At 31.8% G+C, this 21,376-nt stretch overlaps 1 protein-coding gene and 1 pseudogene across 1 annotated transcript; both read right to left on the bottom strand.

Annotated features, from left to right (window-relative positions):
* Nucleotides 1-3,468: 3,468 nt before the first annotated feature.
* LOC115956887 lies at nucleotides 3,469-10,918 on the bottom strand (annotated as a pseudogene).
* Nucleotides 10,919-17,228: 6,310 nt separating this feature from the next.
* LOC115955255 (heavy metal-associated isoprenylated plant protein 28) lies at nucleotides 17,229-17,771 on the bottom strand. Its single transcript, XM_031073327.1, has 2 exons — nucleotides 17,696-17,771; nucleotides 17,229-17,584 (listed from the first exon to the last, which is right to left on the bottom strand). Exons 1-2 carry the CDS (start codon nucleotides 17,760-17,762, stop codon nucleotides 17,229-17,231), a joined length of 423 nt encoding a protein of 140 aa, XP_030929187.1. The 5' UTR covers nucleotides 17,763-17,771.
* Between the last annotated feature and the right edge of the window lie 3,605 nt (nucleotides 17,772-21,376).

The following is a 21,376-nucleotide window of genomic DNA, read 5'->3' on the forward strand; positions in this document are numbered from 1 at the left end:
TATCATACAGTTTCAAAAGGAAGTGTTTTAATATTAACTTACTTATATATACTTACAATTTGATCAATAAAAAATATTTATAATTTTTTGGGTACTAATACGAAACTTATTAGTTGCCCACATAGTGCTTTTAACATATTATATGGTCCATAAAATGTCACATATTATCCCAAGATCAACCTTAAGCTGGTTTAGATCATAGGTATTTACACACAAAAAATGGTTAGATTATGTGTGTGTGAATATTGGTTTTTATGTATGGTTCATTTAATATTGGACTCTTCATTTTTTTTAATTAATAATTAGATTGGGACAAAAATTAAAAAAATTTAAAATGAACATGAGACGCAAAATTGGTGTAGATAGGGAAAATTCACAACCTATCACAAGCTGACACATTATACTACCAAGTCCACAATGTATGGCCAATTATAAAGCGTCATAAACTGCTACTAGTTTTTACCATCATCATTCAGAAACCAACAAAAATTTGCCAAGTGTCATTAGAATAAAAACATAAAAAAAGCATACAAAATGTCAATCACACACCGACGTATGTAAGCAATGACATAAGCAGTCCAATTGGGTGCTGACATATGTCACCTTGAAAATTATGACATTTCGGCCAATCAAATGATACCATGTGTCTTGGAGAAAAAGTCTTAAAGCTCCTCCAATCAGGCTGTAATATGTGTCACCAATCAAACTCCGCCACGTGTCGCTCACCCACCTCCAAACTCCTATAAATAGAAGCCTTCTTAAGGCATTTCCACACACCAAGACACATCTTGGAAGACACCAACACACCAAGGCATCCATGCCGCCACCAGCAACATCAAAGAAGATTTAGAAGTACAAAAGTTTTGTTGGAATTAAGCCTTGAAGCCTCCAGGAACTTCAAAAACTTCAACCTCGAATACAAAAAACGTTCGAAGCAGAATCATCCAAACTACTTGTCTAGATCTTAAAGTGTCACATGTTATCCCAAGATCAACCTTAAACTGGTTTAGATCATAGGTATTTTACACACAAAAAATGATTAGATTATTTGTATGAATATTGGTTTTTTAGTATGGTTCATTAAATATTGCACTCTTCATTTTTTTAATTAATAATTACTTTGGAACAAAATTTAAAAACTTAAAATGGACTCGTGGCGCAAAATTGGATCTCAATTGAAATATAATTTAGAATAAAATTAAATTTTTCTCTCAATTTTAGCTTATATATAAAACTAGTTTGTAACTCGTGCTTATGCACAAAAACATTCAATAACAGTGATGATAAGATGACCTTACCTAGATGAGTGAAATGATTATTTCAAGTTTTATACCAAGTATTATTATGCTTGGCACCTAAATTTAGACTGATGTAGCGACAAATTGGCATAGTAGTTGACTATTTGTTATACGTAGGATCTTTTATTTTAACGTTTTAATTGGAGATAACTTTTTACTTTAATTCATTTATTGTTTTAATTTTAATGTATTTTAATTCATTTATTGTTTTAATGTTTTACTTTTTATTTTTAATAAAGAAAAGGTGAGAAAACTTTTATTGACTAAAATCTTTTTGGAACATGGACTCCAAATTAGGTGGTAGTTCTTTTAGCCACACATCTAGATTTGTATATAAAATCGTTCTCTTAGCAAGGGGAGGAAAAATCAAATGCGGAATGTAGAGTTCTAACTTCTAATTGAGAAAAACTTTTGTTTAAATCGAAGTAGTGTTTTAAAGTTTTAATTAGACATATGAAGTGTGGCAAATAAATTTTAATTCAAGTAGTCATAATTGGCAAAATAGTTGATAATAAAACCAGGCTAAAGTGTAAACTACACTCTTAAAATTTGGGGTTTTTAGATTTTACACCTTAAAATTTCAAAATTTAAATTTTATCCTCTAAAATTTATTCCATTTGCATTTGTAGTCCCTCTATCCATATTTTCTGTTATGTGCCATATAAGGAATTGTCACATGTGATTAATTAGTCCAATAGAACGATGTCACGTAGTAGAATAAAAATAACGTGTCATAATGACACTAATGTGCTATTATTTTGTTGGATGAACTAAACATATGTGACAAGCTTATGTGATAGTTGACAGAAAATATGGGTAAAGAGGCTACAGATGCAAACAAAATATAATTTAAAGGAGTAAAATCCAAAACCCCCCAAACTTCAGGGGTGTAATTTGCACTTTAGACTAAAAATAAATAATAAAATAAAGCTTCTATGCAGAAAATTATAAGGATTCAAAAGTTTAACTATTAAAATTTCATGAGGCTGACAAAATTTGTTTCTCTATTTATTTTATCTAAATATAAAATTTGAGTTTCTCAAAATATATAAATATATATATATATATATATATATAATTTGATAATTATGATGTTGGTAAAGAAAAAATTTACTACCAAATCAGTTCAGAGCTGTCTTTCTCTAACTAAGAGTATAATATATATTCAAGTTTTGAAGAGATCAATTTATTATTATTATTATTATTATTTACATTTCTTTTATTCTATCCTAAAATCAATACCTACTACATTGAAGAAATTTAAAATTCTACCTCAACCAAAAATTTCAAGCAAATTAAAAACTATTTTATTTGTACACAATATGGCATTTTTACACAATGGCGTATCAGAAATTAGATTTATTCCCATAAAAAATAAAAGAAATTAGATTTATTTATCCAACTTGAGATTCACAATGCTGAATCTCATGTAATGAATCATGTTTTTGAGGAGTAATCCAATCTCGAAACTCTTCTCTCAATTATTGATCATCAATGAAAACCGCTTTTAGTCGACCATCACTCCATCAGGGATTCCATGATCTGCCACAACTGATCAACTACTTCAATTTTGTGATATGCATCCGATTTCTTCGGATGTAAGAGAGGGGTAAAGTTCAATGTTAAGGTTGTACCAAAGTGCGGCCTAGTCTTCGAGAGTAACAAGAAATTTTCTCATCAAGATGTCAATGGTGTACAAATTAACTGTTGGCACGCTAAACTTTAGCAAAAAGGCTTATATGCTTAGCTGGGCATTCATTAGGATTGCCATGGAAGTCTGGAAGATTGGGATTTGGGAGTGCTGCAATATTTCTCATGGATACTAGGTTTTAAGGAATTTGGAAAGGTTGTTGCATTAAAATTATTGCTTTGTGAACCAATGAGATGGGTGAGATTCAAAATCAATGCAATGAAACAATTAAATAAGAAAAACTTAAATCCTTAACCAAAAAAAAAAAAAAAACTAGAATAGAATTGTAGTTTTTTTCGACCTTAGAAAACAAACTATTTAATCCCTAAAAATACCATCCAATAAAAATACTATTATTTAAACAACAGTTTTCAGTATTTAAACAACATTACATATATTTTCACACACTTTTTTACCCATACATATTTCTAAAAAATACAAACAACGTTATTAGAAATTTTTTACCTAATGAACCCTAAATTACATGACTATCCTCGAATAACTATTACAATCACCTCCATCTTCTAGCATTTCAGAAGTCTGGCATGTTAGAAGTCCACATCTTGATGTTGTCTTCTGGCAATTCAGATCGAAGTCCACAAGTTGTGGTTGTCCCTAAGAAGCCCCAAAAGTAAGGTGCTTTCTTTGTAAGACTCACTACTGAGGTTGTCAAGCTCTGGAAGAGCTTTATCAAAAGCTTTATTTGTAAGGTAGCAGGCCCTGAAATAAAGAGAGCAGGAAAGCAATTTTGACGTCAAACTGATATCTAAAATTCATATTTCTTCAGATTTTGGGCAAAACTAGTAGTAATATTTACAAACCTTACAAACCTTTCGACTGAATTCATGATATCATGATAGGAAACTGAAAAATTCAAAGCCAAACCCAATCGAATGGGATTTGTAGGGGCCAAATCAGCCTCAGCAAAAGTGGAAGCAGTCTGCAAAGAGATCAAATCAATATCAAAATAGGGAAATAAGTTTTCGTGAACATTCTATCCAAAAAAAAAAAAAAAAAAGGTTAGGACTTGATGAAACCCTAACAATATTTTACATAAAGCAAGAAAAAATAAAGGGTCATCTATTGATATAGAAACGTAAATATTTACATTAATAAAATGATATAATTTGTATGTACGCACCTCATAAGCTTTCATTGACTTATCAGCAACCTCTTTTTTCTCATTACCAGTCTTGAACTATTCAAGATATTGATAATAATCTCCTTTCCTACAACCAACAAGATTTTAATAATCTACAAAACTTTGAATCTAAATAGACCAAGAAAAAAAATCATATATTCTTTGAAAACTAGGTCTCACATCTTGTAGTAAAATTCCATTGATTCAACTTCAGAAGATGCTCATCAATCACTGTCATTATATCATTACAAATGGCTGATATCTCTGATTCAACCTTTTTTCTGTACTCCTTAACATGTTTCACATGGTATTCATTTCCTTTTGCTTCTTCCTTCTGCTCTATTGAGGATAGCATCCTCAATGATGCTCTCCTAGCATTAAGCACATTCTTATGCCCAATAGAGAGCAAGTTCCTCTCTTCAGTTGTCAACTCAAGGTCAAGCTTTGCAACTTTCTTCATTGCATCAATCACCTCTGTTAAAATATAAGCAAAGAAGCACAGAAAAGAATCAAATTTTCCAACCTTGATAATTAAGTAAACAACCCCTAAAGTCCTGCTAGTCACTAAGAAAGTCCCTCAGCATATTTGTATGCTTGGAACAGGATATGAAACCATTTGAGGTAAATGAAGCCAGAAAATTGACAAATCTTAGAACAATTTCCAGCAACTAGTTTTCATACAAACAAAACGATCCCAATAAATAATAAATTTCATGCATAGAGAAATTATTATGGACAAAGTTTAGCTACAAAATTAGTTGTAGCCTTAGGCTACAAACTTACTTAATATCTTTTTATTGGATGTGAATTTTGACAAATCCACCATTGGATTATATCTTCTTCTTATATCCTCCATGCTTGCAAAATTTCAAGAAAATTAAAGATCAATAGCTATGCCATCAATAAATTTTTTAAATTGCAAATTTTTGTAATTTAAAATTATGCACAAAATATAAGCTTATAGATCATATAGTAAATGATATCCGATTAACATAAAATTTAATATGTGTATTAAGGGCGTAAAGAACATGCAATTCAACGGTTAGATTTTCAAAATATGTTATAGTATTTATTTTATTGAGTGAGTTTGTAGCCTTAAGCTACAACCAATTTTGTAGCTAAACTTTGTCTAATTATTATTCCCTTGAGCTTTATCAAGAAACGTGATATAAATCATCCTATTTTTTCCTTGAACTTTACTAAGAAACATGATATAAACTATTAAGGAGGAAAAAAAAATCCAGCCCCTAAGAAAATAAAAACTTTTACAAAATTCAGTTTTTTTATTTTTATTTTAATTAAGTAATCTCAAACTTCCAATTGAAACACACAGATAGACATAAACACGGAGTGATGCTTTGATTAATCTCAAGTTTCACTAATAACTTTGACAATGACAACGTAGAATCTCTCTCTAAACACACATATATAACAATTAATAAATATTGTATTAAACAAACATACACATATAAACATATGTAAATAGACGATTGAATTAGAGAAAACCCTAATGTCCTACTCACCAAGTATATACGTCAAATTTTCTCAGAAGAATTTCTAGCGAGTAGTTTGCATACAAACAAAAAGAGCTGAAAAAATATTAAATTTCATGCATAAAAACATTAGTAGTGTTTTTTTTTTTTTTGGCTGGCAAAATATTTATAACCATACCTAAATTCATCAAAGTTCAAACGAATTATTCATCAAACTAATTTCAGCAACTTATAATATTTTTTTTCAAAATAATATATACTAAGAGACTAGAGTGATGCATATATGCCGGATTAATCTCAAGTTTCACTGATTACTTTAATAAGGATAGTGTAGAAAATCACACATATATCCATACATAAATAAATAAACAAACATATATATATATATATATGCAAATACATAATTGAAATAGAGAAAACCCTAACCATCGTAGCACTTGGCCTGCTCTGCGAGCTTGGTAGTGTAGAAGCCATGGTTGATCTTTCAGTGAAGTCTCAGGGTTTTTTCGCAGTGAATTTTCTCTACTCTCTGTACTTGATTTATTGTAGGAAATCATTGAGTCATACTGTACTTTTATTAATGTAAGGTGTCCTGGACCAAAATTCCTAAGTTGTCACCGCCAATTGGAATGTGCCATGTAACTATATGGATTAGACTTTTGAATTAGAGGGAATTAGACGAGAGACTTGTTGCTACGTACCACGTAACTTTATATGCCAGTTTGCATAATTACGTTGACATGACACCTACGTTGTCCGCTCAGTAGGGCAGGTCCCAATTGTAATCATCATATATATATATATATATATTTTTTTTTTTGATAAGATTTTTTTTTGGGGGGGGGGGGGGGGGGGGGGGGGGGGGTGGGGGGTGATCATCATGTGTAAATCATCATGTGTAACTCACTCCCTTGAGCATGACCATAGGGACACCCTTCTATTAGGGAATGTTGGATTGAACTATAACTACTGTGACTGGAGTGCCATAGACTTTAGCCTAGCACCCCAAGAGAGCTAGCAATAAGGCTCTATGCATGAGTGCTCCCACCTCCCATCCCTAGTACCTGCTAGGGTACAAACAAGGGATCATTGCATATACACGCGAGCTCCTTATCGCTAGGCCACCCTTCCTGGGGCAATTGTAATCATCATATAGATACACGTTTTGTAGATATCAATTTTTTTTTTCACTTCTTTTATTTTATCCTAAAATCAATAACTACTATATTGAAGAAACTTAAAATTCTATCTCAACCAAAAATTCTATTACAAAAAATTTCAAACAAATTAAATAAAATAAATTTTTATATTCATCATCAAAATCATATCTTTAAAGTACCATCACGATGATATTTGACTATTAGTTGATTTTCTAATATTTTGACACATAAATTTTGGTAGTCTCATAATTTTACACCATTTTTTATTAATTTATTCATTATGTCAAAATGAGAGCACTACAAAAAAAGCTACATATAGCAGTGTCTTTTTAGTGGCATTTGCAAAAAACCGCTACTATAGATACCCTATAGTGGCATTTTCTAAAAATGCTGCTATAGGCATATTTATAGTCGCATTCAGGGGCTTTATAGTGGTGTTTTATTACACTGGGCCTATAGTAGTGTTTTAAAAATGCCACTATAGGTTTTGGGTCTTAAAAGGACCTATAGTAGCATTCTATGAATGCCACTATAAGTCCTTTTTAAAATTTTTATATAACCAAATATTCTAGGAATATGCAACTATTTTAAAAAATTCAATTCAGATTTTTTTTAAATGAGCTATAGTGGCGTTTTATGAACGCCACTAGAGATCCTTTTTAAATATTTTTTATTTTTATAACAGAATATTTTGGGAATATGCCACTATTTTAAAAAATTCGGTTGAGCTTTTTTGAAAAAAAAAAAAAAAAGAAAAAAAAGGAGCTATAGTAGTGTTTTGTAATACCTCGCATACTTTTATTTGAGGTTATTATTAAGTTTTCTTTTAAATATAATTGATGGGCCATAGGTTTTCTTTTTATTAGTAACTGCAGCCCGCTACCCCACTAAGCCCACATCTTTAATACAAACTACAGGGTAGAAAAAGAGACAGTCAGGGTTTTCATAGAAAGGGTTTTATCAAAGAGGCTAAGAGGTTTTTCTTTGGAGTTTATAGCACATACAAATGAAAGGGCAATCAGATTGTTCAAGGTATAATTTCTCACCGTTAGAAACAAGAATTAAGGAATTAGAATTTTATTATAAAAGAAACTTTAGTGATGTGTAGATTGTTAAATTGGTAATTTCTTAGATTATGGTTTTACGTGGTTTCAATTATTCAGAAATCTTGATTGTCACTGTTCGGACTCTTGAGCAAAAGCCGAAATTGTTAAACCCATGTATATGGCTAGCGTCACTTTTGTAGGGCCATATGAATTTTTGGGTTGCCGTAACTCTAATTCTAATTTGCTGGAAATTTTGCACCTGACCCCACCCTTATGTCACTTGTTATCTCTCATTTTTGTCAAGGTCCTATTCTTCTTATTGTAGCTTTAATGGTCTATTGCCTAGGTGTTGACTAATTCCAATCAAAATGATACCTTAAGGTCCAACGTCTACTATTCTTTAAAAGGTTAATGACAGATTTGTTTTCTTTTGTCCAAATTGTAATTTCATCCCAAAATATTGTGGTATTAAATCCATTAGGGTCAATGAAATTAAGTCCTTGAGCAAAGTCATAATAGATTTGGCCCACAGTTTTCTTTGGGGTTATATATTTAAATCTTATAGTATTAGCTGCTGCCTATGGGTTTTGATAAATTCAAGGAAACACATTTTTGGGTAGAGATGTTTGGCATTAGTGATATCATTTAGTTCAGCAAAGTATTTTACTTGTGAGTCAATTTGTATAGGTTAGTAAGATTTATATTTTATAGAGGATATTAAGTAATTTCCATGATTGATTTTAGGTCCCATCTAAGAGTATTTTGAGACTATTTAGAGGATGTTTCAGCTAGACTTTCAGAGTGATTCAAGTGCTGTAAGTAATTATGCATAATATGCACAAGTTTTGTCCATTAGATTCTTAGAAGTTTTTAAGAGTTTTGTATTTCAAACTTATATTTTCTAAAGTTTGTCAAAAGTATTTTTGTATCTTTGAAAGAGAAATTTCGACTATTAAATAATGTTTTAAAGAGATGCTTTGAATTTTAAATAAGTTTTGAATGTCCAAATCTAATTTAAAAGATGATTTCTAAACTAAACTATTTTTTCGTAAATAATTGAGTTTCAATGTAAGCTTTCTAAAAGGTTCTTGTCCTTTAAATTTGTTAAAACCAAGTAATATTAAACGTTTCTTTTAGCCAATTGAATTTTTAGATTTACTCAAGAATTGTAATATATTTATATAAACTCTTCAGTTCTTATTCATTCCCTAAGAGGGTCAAACATCCTTTAATTTATGTTATATTCGATATTGTGATCTTTGATATGCCTCTGTATTTGAAAAGAAATTGTCAATATCAAGTAAATTATTATATTTTGTATAAATTTTTCTTTGTGATATGTGACTCAAAATAAGTTTTTTTTTTTGGATTTGATCAGATATATCAGATATATGTGTAAATCCGCTCACAGGATTGTATGTGAGAATATGTGTTGATCCCTCACCAGCAAGGGTTAGATGTTGGTATCCGCTCACAGGATTGTATGTGAGAATATATGATGTGTATATGTGACACTATGCTCTGATCAATTATATGTATGTGTTTTCTAATGATTTTAAGATGTGATTACCATTATATCAAGTGATTCATTATATGTTTTGGAATAATTATTTTTGATATCATTGAATGAGTTTGTGAAAAATCAAAATACTCATGCCTGGCTTGACTCTATTCCGTTGTGTATTCTGTATAATTACTTACTATATGTGTGGCTCACCCCATCAATTACTATTTTTTCAGATTAAAGTATAGTTGGAAATATAGAACCGTTGGGTCGCTTTGTAGGGTGCAAGGTAGAGCATGGAAGTTGTAGGCGACTTCAATATGCATTGAAGACTTATAGAGTTTTAGTCACCTTATTTTGTAATTCATGTTTTTATGGAGATTATTTCCCATTTGTGGAGTTTAGGTTTTTTTTAAGAGTATTATTTTCTTTGGAGTATTGATTTATTTTGGATTAATTATGTTTATGGAATTATATAAGTTTAGCAGGTTAGTCATGCATCTAAATTCATATTCTATGGATTTGGGTCGTGACATTTTTAAATTGACTACTACTGAGTAACATGGAGGGTTTTAAACCATCTACTACTTAACAATATGGAGAATTTTAAACTAAACCAAAGATGTCTAACTGTTAGTTAATCTTCTAATATTTTGCCAAATAAGTTTTGGTGGTCCCACAATTTTACACATCATTTTTGATTAATTTATTTATTATGTCAAAAAAAGATTTTTAAACGGACTACTACTCTGCAAATTAAAGAGATTTAACCAACTACTATTCAATTGTTTTTTTTTTTTTTTAGAAACAAACACACACACACACAAGGGGGAAGGAAATGAGTTCTAAAATAAATGCATACCACAAACTCCACTTAAAAGTTACGGTAACTTTTAAGGGAGAGTGGGGCAAGTTTTAAATTGGGGAAGAGTTTTAAACCAAACTGACTACAACTCTATATATACAACACCACACAAAAACCCTTTATGCGATTTACCCACCACACAAAACACTTTATCCTATTTACCCTCTTTCTATCATTTCTGCTCTTTTATTTAGTAAAATGTCCATACACTCCCTAGACTTTCAACTACTAGTCAAAACATCCCTTGAACTTTTTTATTGGCCAATTTACTCCATAAACTATACATATCTCCCAAATCAATACCTCTGTTAATTTAGTGTTAAAAAAGTAATAGAATAAAAGCATTTGAGATGCACGATAGATTTAAAAATTAGCAAACTCAATTTTATTAATTTGAAACCGATGGAAAGAAGAGAAAGCTAGGTCCAAGCACTGTATTGGTGGATCCACACTAGTTGTCTTTGAGTGAAACTGTGGATTTGTCAAGCTTGATTGACAGTGGACATTGGTAGTTTTGTGTAGTTGGATCCACATGTGAAGAAGACTGCTGCATTTGCACAGCCCTCGTGACATTCCTTCCTTCTATTGATATATGCCGACTACGTTGCCTCTTAATTGAGTCTGGTGGCCTTTGCTTTGGTGCACTCTGTGAAAGGGCTTTAGTCCTTGAGGATTTTGTATTAGCCATGTAATTCGAGAATAATGGATAGTCATAGGACATAGTTTCTGCATAATCTGGCCTGGGAAATGCAAAAGAAATTCTTGTTGGATCAGGTTTGGACACAACAGAGTAGTACTGAGGGCAGCTTTGTGCCGTGTTGAAGGAATAGTCATCAAAATGACCATTGCAGGCTTTTATTCTGTTAGTTTTTTAACGCCAAGCTAATAGAGCTATTAATTTGGCAGATATGTATAGTTTATGGAGTAAAATGGCCAATAAAAAAGTTTAGGGGATGTTTTAGCCAGTAGTTAAAAGTTTAGAGAGTTAGGGCTGTAAACGAGCCAAGTTTTGTTGAGTAGTACATGTTTGAGCTTGGTTTGTCAATAAAAATCAAATGCTCAAGCTTGGCTCTAGCTTGAGAAAAGCCTAAAAACAATATTTGAACTTAAGCTTGTGAGAATGCCAAAAAACTTGAGCTCAGCTTGGCCTGACTTGATTAATTAGTCAAGCCAAGCTTGAGCTCAAACTCGAGCTCAAGTCAAGTTTTTTAGCTTGGGATCCAAAAAAAATGCATCATCAAATGCTTCTATCACCAAAAATTAAGTAAACAAAAAACAATAATATACTCAGTTTATCATGCTTCTAATTCCACTCGTGATTAGAAATTGTTCAAATTACAACTTTACATAATTAAATCCATCCATTCATCATTCATTGTCTATAGCTTGAGTACAATTTTTACATTCACATTTGTCATCCATGCAACTATAATCTTCACAAATCTAAATAAATTAACATTCTGAAACATATATGAATAAACAAGCTATAAATTAACATTCTAAAACATGTGTAATGTCATAATAATGAGTTTATAAAGTAAACATATATCAAGTTACAAACGAGCCTAAGCTTGGCATGTTTTTATTGAGCCCTATTGTTCACGAGCTTATTCACAAACAATTTTTTCTGTTTGAGCTCGGCTTGTTTATCAAACAAGCCTAAAACTAAGACTCAAGCTTAACTTATTTATAAACAAATAAACATGAACGAGCTTTTTATCGAGTTGAGCTCGAATTGTTCATGAACGGCTTGATTTGTTTACAACCCTAGGTTTATGGGCATTTTTCCCTTTTATTTCTACAAACTCTTCATCCTTAAGCCTCAAGGAATATTTTACATGATTACATGAATTTTCTCTTTCATAGTTACTTTAACAGTTAGTGGTTGTGTATTACGAAGTCAGACAATATTTATCCCTTGAAAATTACATGGATCTTAGTAAATATTCAATAATATGAAAAAGTTTTTGTTTTATTTCTTTAGTTAGTATTGTTCCTATAAAATGTAATGAAAACGAGGAGACCATTGTTTTGCTTAAAAATACTCAATACCACTTCTTTTGTCTTTCCCATTATAAACGGTGACATTGAATAAATAAATTCCTATTACTTTTTCATAACAAAATATATATAATTTCGATTATCCACCTCTAATTTTTAATTAAGCATTGCACTGGCATAAAACTAATGTTATAATATATAGTACTATTTGTAAGCCCTTGCGATACACAGATTAATAAAAAAAATTATATGTGAATAAAGAAAATATTTTATTAATATCATCAAAACTATCATAATAATTAGTGGCCACTTGAAATTTTTAAAAAGTTTCAGTTAAAATAAATGATCTATCTTAACGATTAATGAAGCACATGTTAAAAACATACTAATTTTATAAGTTTCAGCTAAAAGAAATTAACTATCTTAACAATTAATGAGGCACATGTTAAAAACACATTAATTTTATAACATATATTGAGCTCAAAATGGAGAGCAACAAAGTAAGCACTGAGTAGAAAGAAAAAAATGTGTTTGTTACGCTGTGGGACGTATAGAGTATAGAAATTGCATTCTATTGGACAATAAAGGGGCTTCATTATTTTTGGGACCTTAATTAAAATGTAAACACATTCTATTGGTTAATAGATGGCCTTATATTATTATTATTATTATTATTTGGAATCTTCCTGTGCTATGATTAACTTCTTCTTTTTTTCCTTTTCATTTTACAAGTGAACCCATAAGCTAGATATATAATAGTGAATCTCAACTACGTACACCCAAATGTCAGAATGTTTTCCAAACAAGAACTTTTTCACACATTCAACTTTTTCACATCATATTCATGTTTCCTCAGGCATGATGTAAAAGACAAAATACTAGGGAAAAAAACGATGTCAAGAGAAAAACTTAGAAATTTTTTTTTTAAAGGGGTATATTAATTTACTGCAAACATATTGAGAATGATTTATGAACCTTCAAAAAAAAAAAAAAAAACACACACACACACACTCACTCACACCCAAACAAGATAGCATAACAAAACAAAAATTACTCTGCGTTAGGAATTGCAGAAATAAGGCTATTGTTCCTCTCAAGCTTCTTCATCCAACGCTGATACTTCCCATACTGAAACTGGTTCTTCTTCCCATCCATAAACCCTGCTTCTTCCCCTTCATTATTCTTTCCCACACTACTGCTCGCTCCAATCGAAACTGACCTCACCAACTCCTTCCCTAACTCATCATCACCCCCAGTGCTCTTTGCCAAAACAACCGCCTCTTCTTTCTCCTTGCTCTCTCTCCACAGCTTTCTCATTCTCTCCCTAACTTCGCAATCCCTTTCTTCATGCATCCCATCGCAAAACCCACACTTCAACTCTTTCCTCACTGCTCTTATGCTTTTCACTTGCTCAAACCCAAATGCCAGCCTTAATGCTTCATGTAAGGAATCGGGTTTTTGAGGAATAATCCAACCTCGAAACTCTTCCCTCAATCCATCAATGAACACACCTTTTAGTAGACCATCAGAGATTCCATGATCCGGCCATTGCTTCAATATCCATTGTAATCTCAAAAAGTAGGACCGCACTGATTCCTCGTCGCCTTGATTGATCATCATAAGCTCTGACCGCAACTGATCAACTACTTCAATTTTGTGATACGCATGCAAAAACGAGGACTTGATTTCTTCCCATGTAAGAGATGGGTACGGCTCGATGTTAAGGTCGTACCAAAGGGCAGCCTCGTCTTCGAGTGTAACGGGGAAGATTCTCATCATCATGTCAGTGGTGGACACATTGTTGGCAACACAAACTTTGGCGAAACGGCTTACATGCTTAACTGGGCATTCATTAGTATTGCCATGGAAGATTGGGATTGGTGCAATGTTCATGTACGAAGCCAAATGGGTACTGGGCGGCTGTGAGATTTTTGGAAAGTTGGATGTCGAATTTGGAAAGGCTGTTGTACTAAGATTAATGCTTTGTGAATCCGGGTCACGCAATTGTGAAGAAAATCGATCACCGGGTGCATTGGTTTCGGATTCAGAACTTATGTAAGCATCATCATTATCATCTTTGGCGGGTCGTTCATATTCGTATCCATTTTCATTTGATTCAGATAGTGAAGCATCTGAATAATTATCATCTTTGTATGCGTATTCTCGGGGGACTTTCCGATGATGCTTGCAATGAGACTTGTTGGCTGAACGTGCAGGCGAAGATTGACTGGCTTTGGTCTTCTTCGATTTCATATTTGCTTTTGTCTGAGAAAATGGGGGTTATTCTGAAAAGTCAGAGATTTGTATAGAGCAGATTTTGTTCCAAAGGGAAAGTGGTTTGGTTGAACTATGGACATGGAGGGACTTCACTTTGGGGTTTTAGTGGCAGAAAATAACTGCAGTGCCGGCTCAAGTTAGTGAACCGCGTTTACAATTGTAAAGTTGCAACGCTTGAAGTATGTTTGGCATTCAAAGATTGGGCCTTTGTTACAGCAGCACTTGTATATATGCAGGGGTCACATTGGATCCATGGCCCCCGAAATTTCTTAAAATGTTTTAAGTTTCAATTACATTTATTATCTTTAACGAATTATTAAGACCCTATAATATTAAGAAAAACCCTATTATCTTTAATATTATCCTTTATTATATATAAAACCCCATAATTTTTAATTAAATAATTCTTTTGTAATGTTACCCCCAATTTTTTAATCTTGATTCTGTCTATATTAATAAGAATGACAATTCATGGAACAAAATACTGAAAGTTAAAAATCAAATATATCAAATAAAATATTTTATGGTATCTAATTGTTTTTTGGGTATTGTACCCGCTATAATAATAGTTTCAAGTGTTTTGATCAATAAAATGCTAAGATTAATATTTTCAAGTGTTTTAATCAATAAAATGCTAAGATTAAAAACTTGAAATTAATCTTAGCTTTTTAAACTCCTCGTCATCTTCTCCAGCAGTGGCTTAATTTGTTGGTGGAACCCGGTGACTGTTGGATATTTTGATGGTGTGCTATGATTTTCTATTTTTTATTTTTATTTTTATTTTTTGTGTGTGTGTGTGTGTGTTTGGAACGTGAATAATATTCACATGACTTAATTTGTTTGGTTGAATATATAGAGTGCCAGAGCATATAAGTTGGGACAGAAAATTTGAACTCTTATGTGAACTACAAAACTATTAGCCCAAAACTCCACAATTAATGAATGAGATTGCCATTATTTTTATTTTTGTTCTTATCTTAGTGATGAATCTTATATGTGCTAGAGATCGACCCCATCCCCAAAATGTTTCCTACACTCATCGAATGGGGCATTGAAGCATCAAATGGATGTGAAATCGACTAATTAAGGGTGAATTTGGTTCAGTTTTTTGAAACTGGGCTTTTTGAAAAAGTGAGGTTTTCAAAAAGTGTGGTATGAAACTGAGCTTTTTGAAAAAGCTGAGTGTTTAATAAAAACTGTTAAAAGGTGTTTTTTGAAAAAGTTGAGTTTTTGGCTAGCACTTATAAAAGTGGTGGTTTGAGTGATAAATTACCAAAAAGAACAATGTATATATAAAGGAGTTTATTTCATTTTTAAATCAATTACTTCATAATACTTACTCAAAAAAAAAAAAAAAGCTACTTAATAATAATAATAATAATAAATATATTATTGTCATAATTATTTGTTATTACTATTACTATTATTGGTATTATTTTAATAATGTTAGTTTTTTTTTAGTATCAATTATTTTTTATTCTAAAAATTTTGAACCAAGTATGTTATTTGTCTTACTTTAATAATATTATCTATTTTTAATAATATCAATATCACTATTTTAATAATTTTTTTTTGTCTTATTGAATATGGTGTTATTTGTTCTGGCATGATGGTCTAAGAGCATCTCCAACATAGTATGTATAGCCAAAGTATAGAGAGTATATGCTCCAAATCTCTACTGTTCATGCTCCAACTGCTTCTCTATATCTGAAAAAAAATTTGGCTAATGAACAGTAGCTCATCAGACTTGATGAGCTACTGTTCATTCTTCAAATGCTTTTTTCCTATTATAATAATTAGGTGTTGAATAAAAAAATGTTGGAAGATGTGTAGTTGTTAAAAAAAAAAAAAATAATGAATGAAGAAATAATATTTAAATGAGATAGAGAATTGGATAGAGAATCTGTTGGAAGTGTATTTAAAAAAGTGGGTAGTTAAAAGGTAAAAGTCACTATTCATTCTCCAAATAGTACAAAAATTTGGAGATTCTACTCGAGATGTTCTAAAGGGGTTTCAAAGGGTAAAGTTGGGTTTTTAATAAAACAGATAGACAATTTGGTAATTCAACCAACAACTCTTGAAGGTTGAAGTGACTTTTTTGCAAAAGCTGGCCGAAGGTCATTTGACTTTTTGGGGGTCTTGCACTTTTTGAAAAAACAACTTTCTTGCTAAAGCAGCTTTTAATACCCACCAAATACCTAGCATTTTGAACTTTGAAGTAAAAGGTGCTTTTTCCCATCTAAAAACAAACGAGAACTAAAATGATTTTCTACAAGGAACCTTGTTAATAAACTTGAAAAAGATAGTGGAACACTGTGATAGAACAATGATACAAGCATGGCATCCAAAAGGGTGGAATCCAAAGCTCAATACTTATGATCCATGAAAAGAAGATGTAGGACTAAGAGCCCATTGTTTGAAAACCATAATTAATTGCAATTGCAAATTGTGTATTTTTCACGTTGTATAATATAGTATTTCAGTCATATGTAGTTGGAAATCCATGCTTTTGCATGAGATTATAACTTAGAAGAAGAAATTGAAAGAAAAAATCACAAAAGAAGAAAAAAAGTACACTTAAAAAAATAAGTTGTACTCAGTGCACAAAACTCCCACTTTTGCAGAGTTTAAGAGATATCATGAAAGGCAGTCTTAGCCCTAATTTTAAATGAAGAAATTGATTCCCGAACTTAAACCAGCGACATTGCTTTTAGTGAAAGACATTTGTCATTGCACCAAGGCCTGATGGATCATCACATAATAGAACAACCATTAGGGTTCTCATCACTAAACGTAGCACCGGTCTGATACCCAAAAATCGTGGAATGTGAAGGATTTTGATGGTAACTAGGAGCCTGGTCATTGTATCCATGCTTGTAGTAGTTGTAGGAAGATGCAGGCAGAGGGGCATAATAAGTGAGTGGACCATTGCAATTATGTTGATTATAGTAATGATAAGTGTAATCCTGGTGCTCTGGATTGTATGGCAATTGCCACAGCTCGGCCCTCCGTCCGGTCTTCCTGACTGCCTTAAGAACCTTCTTTTGGTCTGCCCATCCAGTAACAGTCACTTTTTGTGTAGCCATGTCTATCTCAATGTCATCCACACCTGCGCACATACAAAACCCAAGATGTTTCGGTCAAAAAGATAGGAAGAGTTGCAAGTACATGAAGTATATATATGGTCATTTTGATTTAGTGGTCTTATTTAATTATATACCTTTTAGTTTTTGAAGTGTATTTTTGACCTTGCCTTCACATCCAGCGCAGTCCATGTGCACTCGCATCTCTATGATCTGAAGAAAAACGAAAAAGAAAAATAAAATGTTGAACTAACTAATTAATCTCATTGCGTGATGAATCATGAATCAATATCAAGTTGTCAACATTGTCTTGGTTTCAAGTTGTTTTACATACTCTCATACTTTCTGTTTGAGTTGGTGGCTCATATTCTAAATTAGAAGTTACAGTAGTCTAAATGCAAGAAACATAACAAAGCGAGTTATGATTTTTTTTTGGAGGCATTATAAAGTCATTGTAAACTGATTATTTTTTTGGAAAAGTTAATAGATACCTTAAATGCATAGGTTTTAAAAATATTTTTAGAACTTTTTATGAGAAAATAAAAATTGATTTAAGGTATCTATTAACTTTTATATTTAAAATTGATTTTTTTTCTTACAACTTTTTATATTTTTTGTGAAAGTGATATAAAAAATTTCTTAAAATAATTTATAACAAATGTCTAAGAGCTTCCATTAACTGAACTCTTAATTTTTATAGTAAATATTTTCGTCTTATACTATTATAAATGTAGGGAGAATGTTAAATAATGTAAATTTCCTTATTTTTCCCCTTCTTTTTCACTAGTATTATTTCTGACTAATAGTGACACTCAAATCTCAATGTCATGCCATTCTTTTTCTATTATATATCTTGCTAGGTTTAGAAAATATTTACTAAATTGACAATCGAAAGATTTTTAAAAACTATTTACCAAAACAATGTTGTCATTAATTGATTCATAGAAAACACCATCTAAAAAGAAAAAGATATACGAAACTAATGGATGGATTATCTGAGAACATAAATATACATACTGAAGTCTGAAGGGCATTAGACAAAAACTTTAATTTGCACTTAATTTTAAATTGATCGAACACACTAATTAAACAAAGAGAACTTTCCAAAAAACACACACACACAAAGAAAGAGGTTTACTTACAGTCATTTTGCTTGTTGGAAGTGCTAGTAGTAAACTGTATAAAATCCCTGCTAAGCTCTTTTAGTTGCTGTACGTGTATGGTATAATTCGCAGTATGAATATGAAATGCAAATGAAGGTCTTCCCCTATATATACACACACCTTCCTCTCTCGCTCACTTTCATGTACTTATCAATTTTTTTTTTTTCTTTTGAATTTCCATTTGTTCTGTATAAATTATGATTTAATGCACCGACTTTCACTTGCAAGTGTCTGGTATTAGTGGGAACTTGAAGCAAAGGAAACATTACTTTGAATTAAGCCCTTTCTAACCAATAGGCAGGAGCCACGTGTTAGAAATCCACCATTTCTTGCATGGGGATCCATACACATATATATACCAGCTATAACGTTTAGAGATGGGCATTGACTTTGCAAATTGCATAATATTGCCTCAATTATTAGTCCCATAATGCAAGTAATCAAGGTGCGTGACATAACACGGGCATTGACTTGGTGCTTAATTTCTTTACAAACATTATTCGATCAATAATTTGATGATTAAGGAAAAGTAACATGATCGATGCACAACTTTGTGCATTACATTATTATTATTTTCAATTTGAGAAGATTGTGCTTTACATCTTAAGAATTAGAAGTTCAAATATAGAAATTTAAATTAAGGTGAAAAAAGACATGATTATTTTCGTATATCAAAGACGTGGAATTCTGGGTCGTATGATATATATGTCATATGAGAAGATGTAATGATTCTCTTAAGTTCATAGTATATCATCTTTACGTGCTCCACAATGGTGTCGAATTTGATCCTTTCATATGTAAGTATATACATAATTATATATATCATAATTGAATAACTAAAAGATTGGCATATGGTTGACCGTTGGAGCTGAGGATATAAGTCTAGAAATGCATATGATAGCGACCTTATCGGATCATGTTTGATACTTTCGGCCTCATTTTCCTTCCACTCAAAGTTTTCCATGCAAAGAAAGCTTTGGCATTTTGATATTCCTACTGACAGTTAATTAGTCAATGAGAATAGCAATGCTGGATTAAGAAAATAATTCAAATGCAGAGATTGCCCAATTTTTCCAAATATAATTGGATTTTCCTATTGTTGGTTTTAGGCTTTCACTCTCCTTTAGGAGTATAACCAAAAAAAAAAAAAAACTCCAATCCCATGACTTCCATGGCTATAAAATGGGGACCCATATATTTTTTCTTAAAGTATCCACAGCATCTGTGCTAAATGCTATAATATGACACATTTGGCACACCAAACACCAAAAACGAAGCTTTAGAGCATCCACTACATATGTGGTATTTGTGCTAAATGCTATAATATGACACATTTGGCACACCAAACACCAAAACAGAGTTTTATCAGATGTGTTAAATGTGTCAAACTTTTGCAACATTGAACAGTAACGTTGCAATTTTGCCACGGTATGGACGAATATGGTATTTGCGTTTATTTTTTATTTATTCGACTTTTCTCTCTCCTCTCACTTCTTTAATTGATTTTTTCTCTCTCCTCACAATCTATCTCTCTCCCAACCAGTGTTCTTTCCTCTTTAGATCAGATTCCCAGCTCCTCCCTCAACCTCAAACATCTTTCTCTCTTTACACCTCAAATCAAACCCAAAAATCTTCTTTCTTCTCTCTTTGCACCTCAAATCAAACTTCAATTCCCAGCTCAAAACAAAACCCAGAAATGGAATCATCACAAACCAAACGGATCTTCATGCTGTCAGAGAAAGAACAAAGGAATCGGCGATGGAGGTGAGGTAGAGCTTGGTGCCAGGGACGGTGAAGCCATGAAGGCATGCGAGTAGTAAGCGAGGTTCATGAGGGCGAGGTCCGCCGCTGGAGTGTTTGTCACGATCATGCTTGTCGACGACGGTGAAACCCGATTTTTATTCAAGTCGGGCTCGTGGAGTTAGGGTTCGAATCGGATCAGATCAAATCGAATGGAATGGGTTTGGTTTCAATCTGTGGTTTTTTTTTTTTTTTTTTGGCTGCAATTTGGGTTGATTTGATATTGCCATATTGGTGAGTAATTGTGGTGATTGGTTTGCAGTAGAGGTGTTGTTGCGGCAATGGATATTGGTGGCTGGTGGTTGTGCCGTTGATGTTGTTGCTGTTGTTGATGATAACGAGGGAGGAAATAATATATTATTTTAATGTGTAGTAAATATTATTTTAATGTATAAAATTGAATGATAAAACATCTGATAAATGAGATGTTGTAAAATGATGTGATAAAATAATAAAGTAGGCTTTTGGTGTGCTAAAATGACATTTTTTTTATATCACATCTGTCGTGGATGCTCTTACACGATGGGGATAGGTATTCAAATCCAAACTCTTTCTAGGGATTAGTAACAAGACAATGCAAATTGAGTAACAAAATTTGGTCATAGGACACAAATCTTAATATAAATATTAATCATAACATGTTCCTCAAAAAAGAAAAAAGAAAAAAAATATATATATATATATTTATATATATATATATATATTAATCATAACATATCAAATAAGAATTAGTTTAATTTTTTCTCTAGCGCTCAAATGCCAAAAAATCAATTTTTATTTAAGTAAATTATTTTCCACATTTGAGTTGGTTATTTTTAGTTCTACTGAAAATCCAACTTAATTCTTTAAGTTTTT

This window comes from Quercus lobata, chromosome 8, assembly GCF_001633185.2.
Source record: "Quercus lobata isolate SW786 chromosome 8, ValleyOak3.0 Primary Assembly, whole genome shotgun sequence".
NCBI classification, from domain to species: domain Eukaryota; kingdom Viridiplantae; phylum Streptophyta; class Magnoliopsida; order Fagales; family Fagaceae; genus Quercus; species Quercus lobata.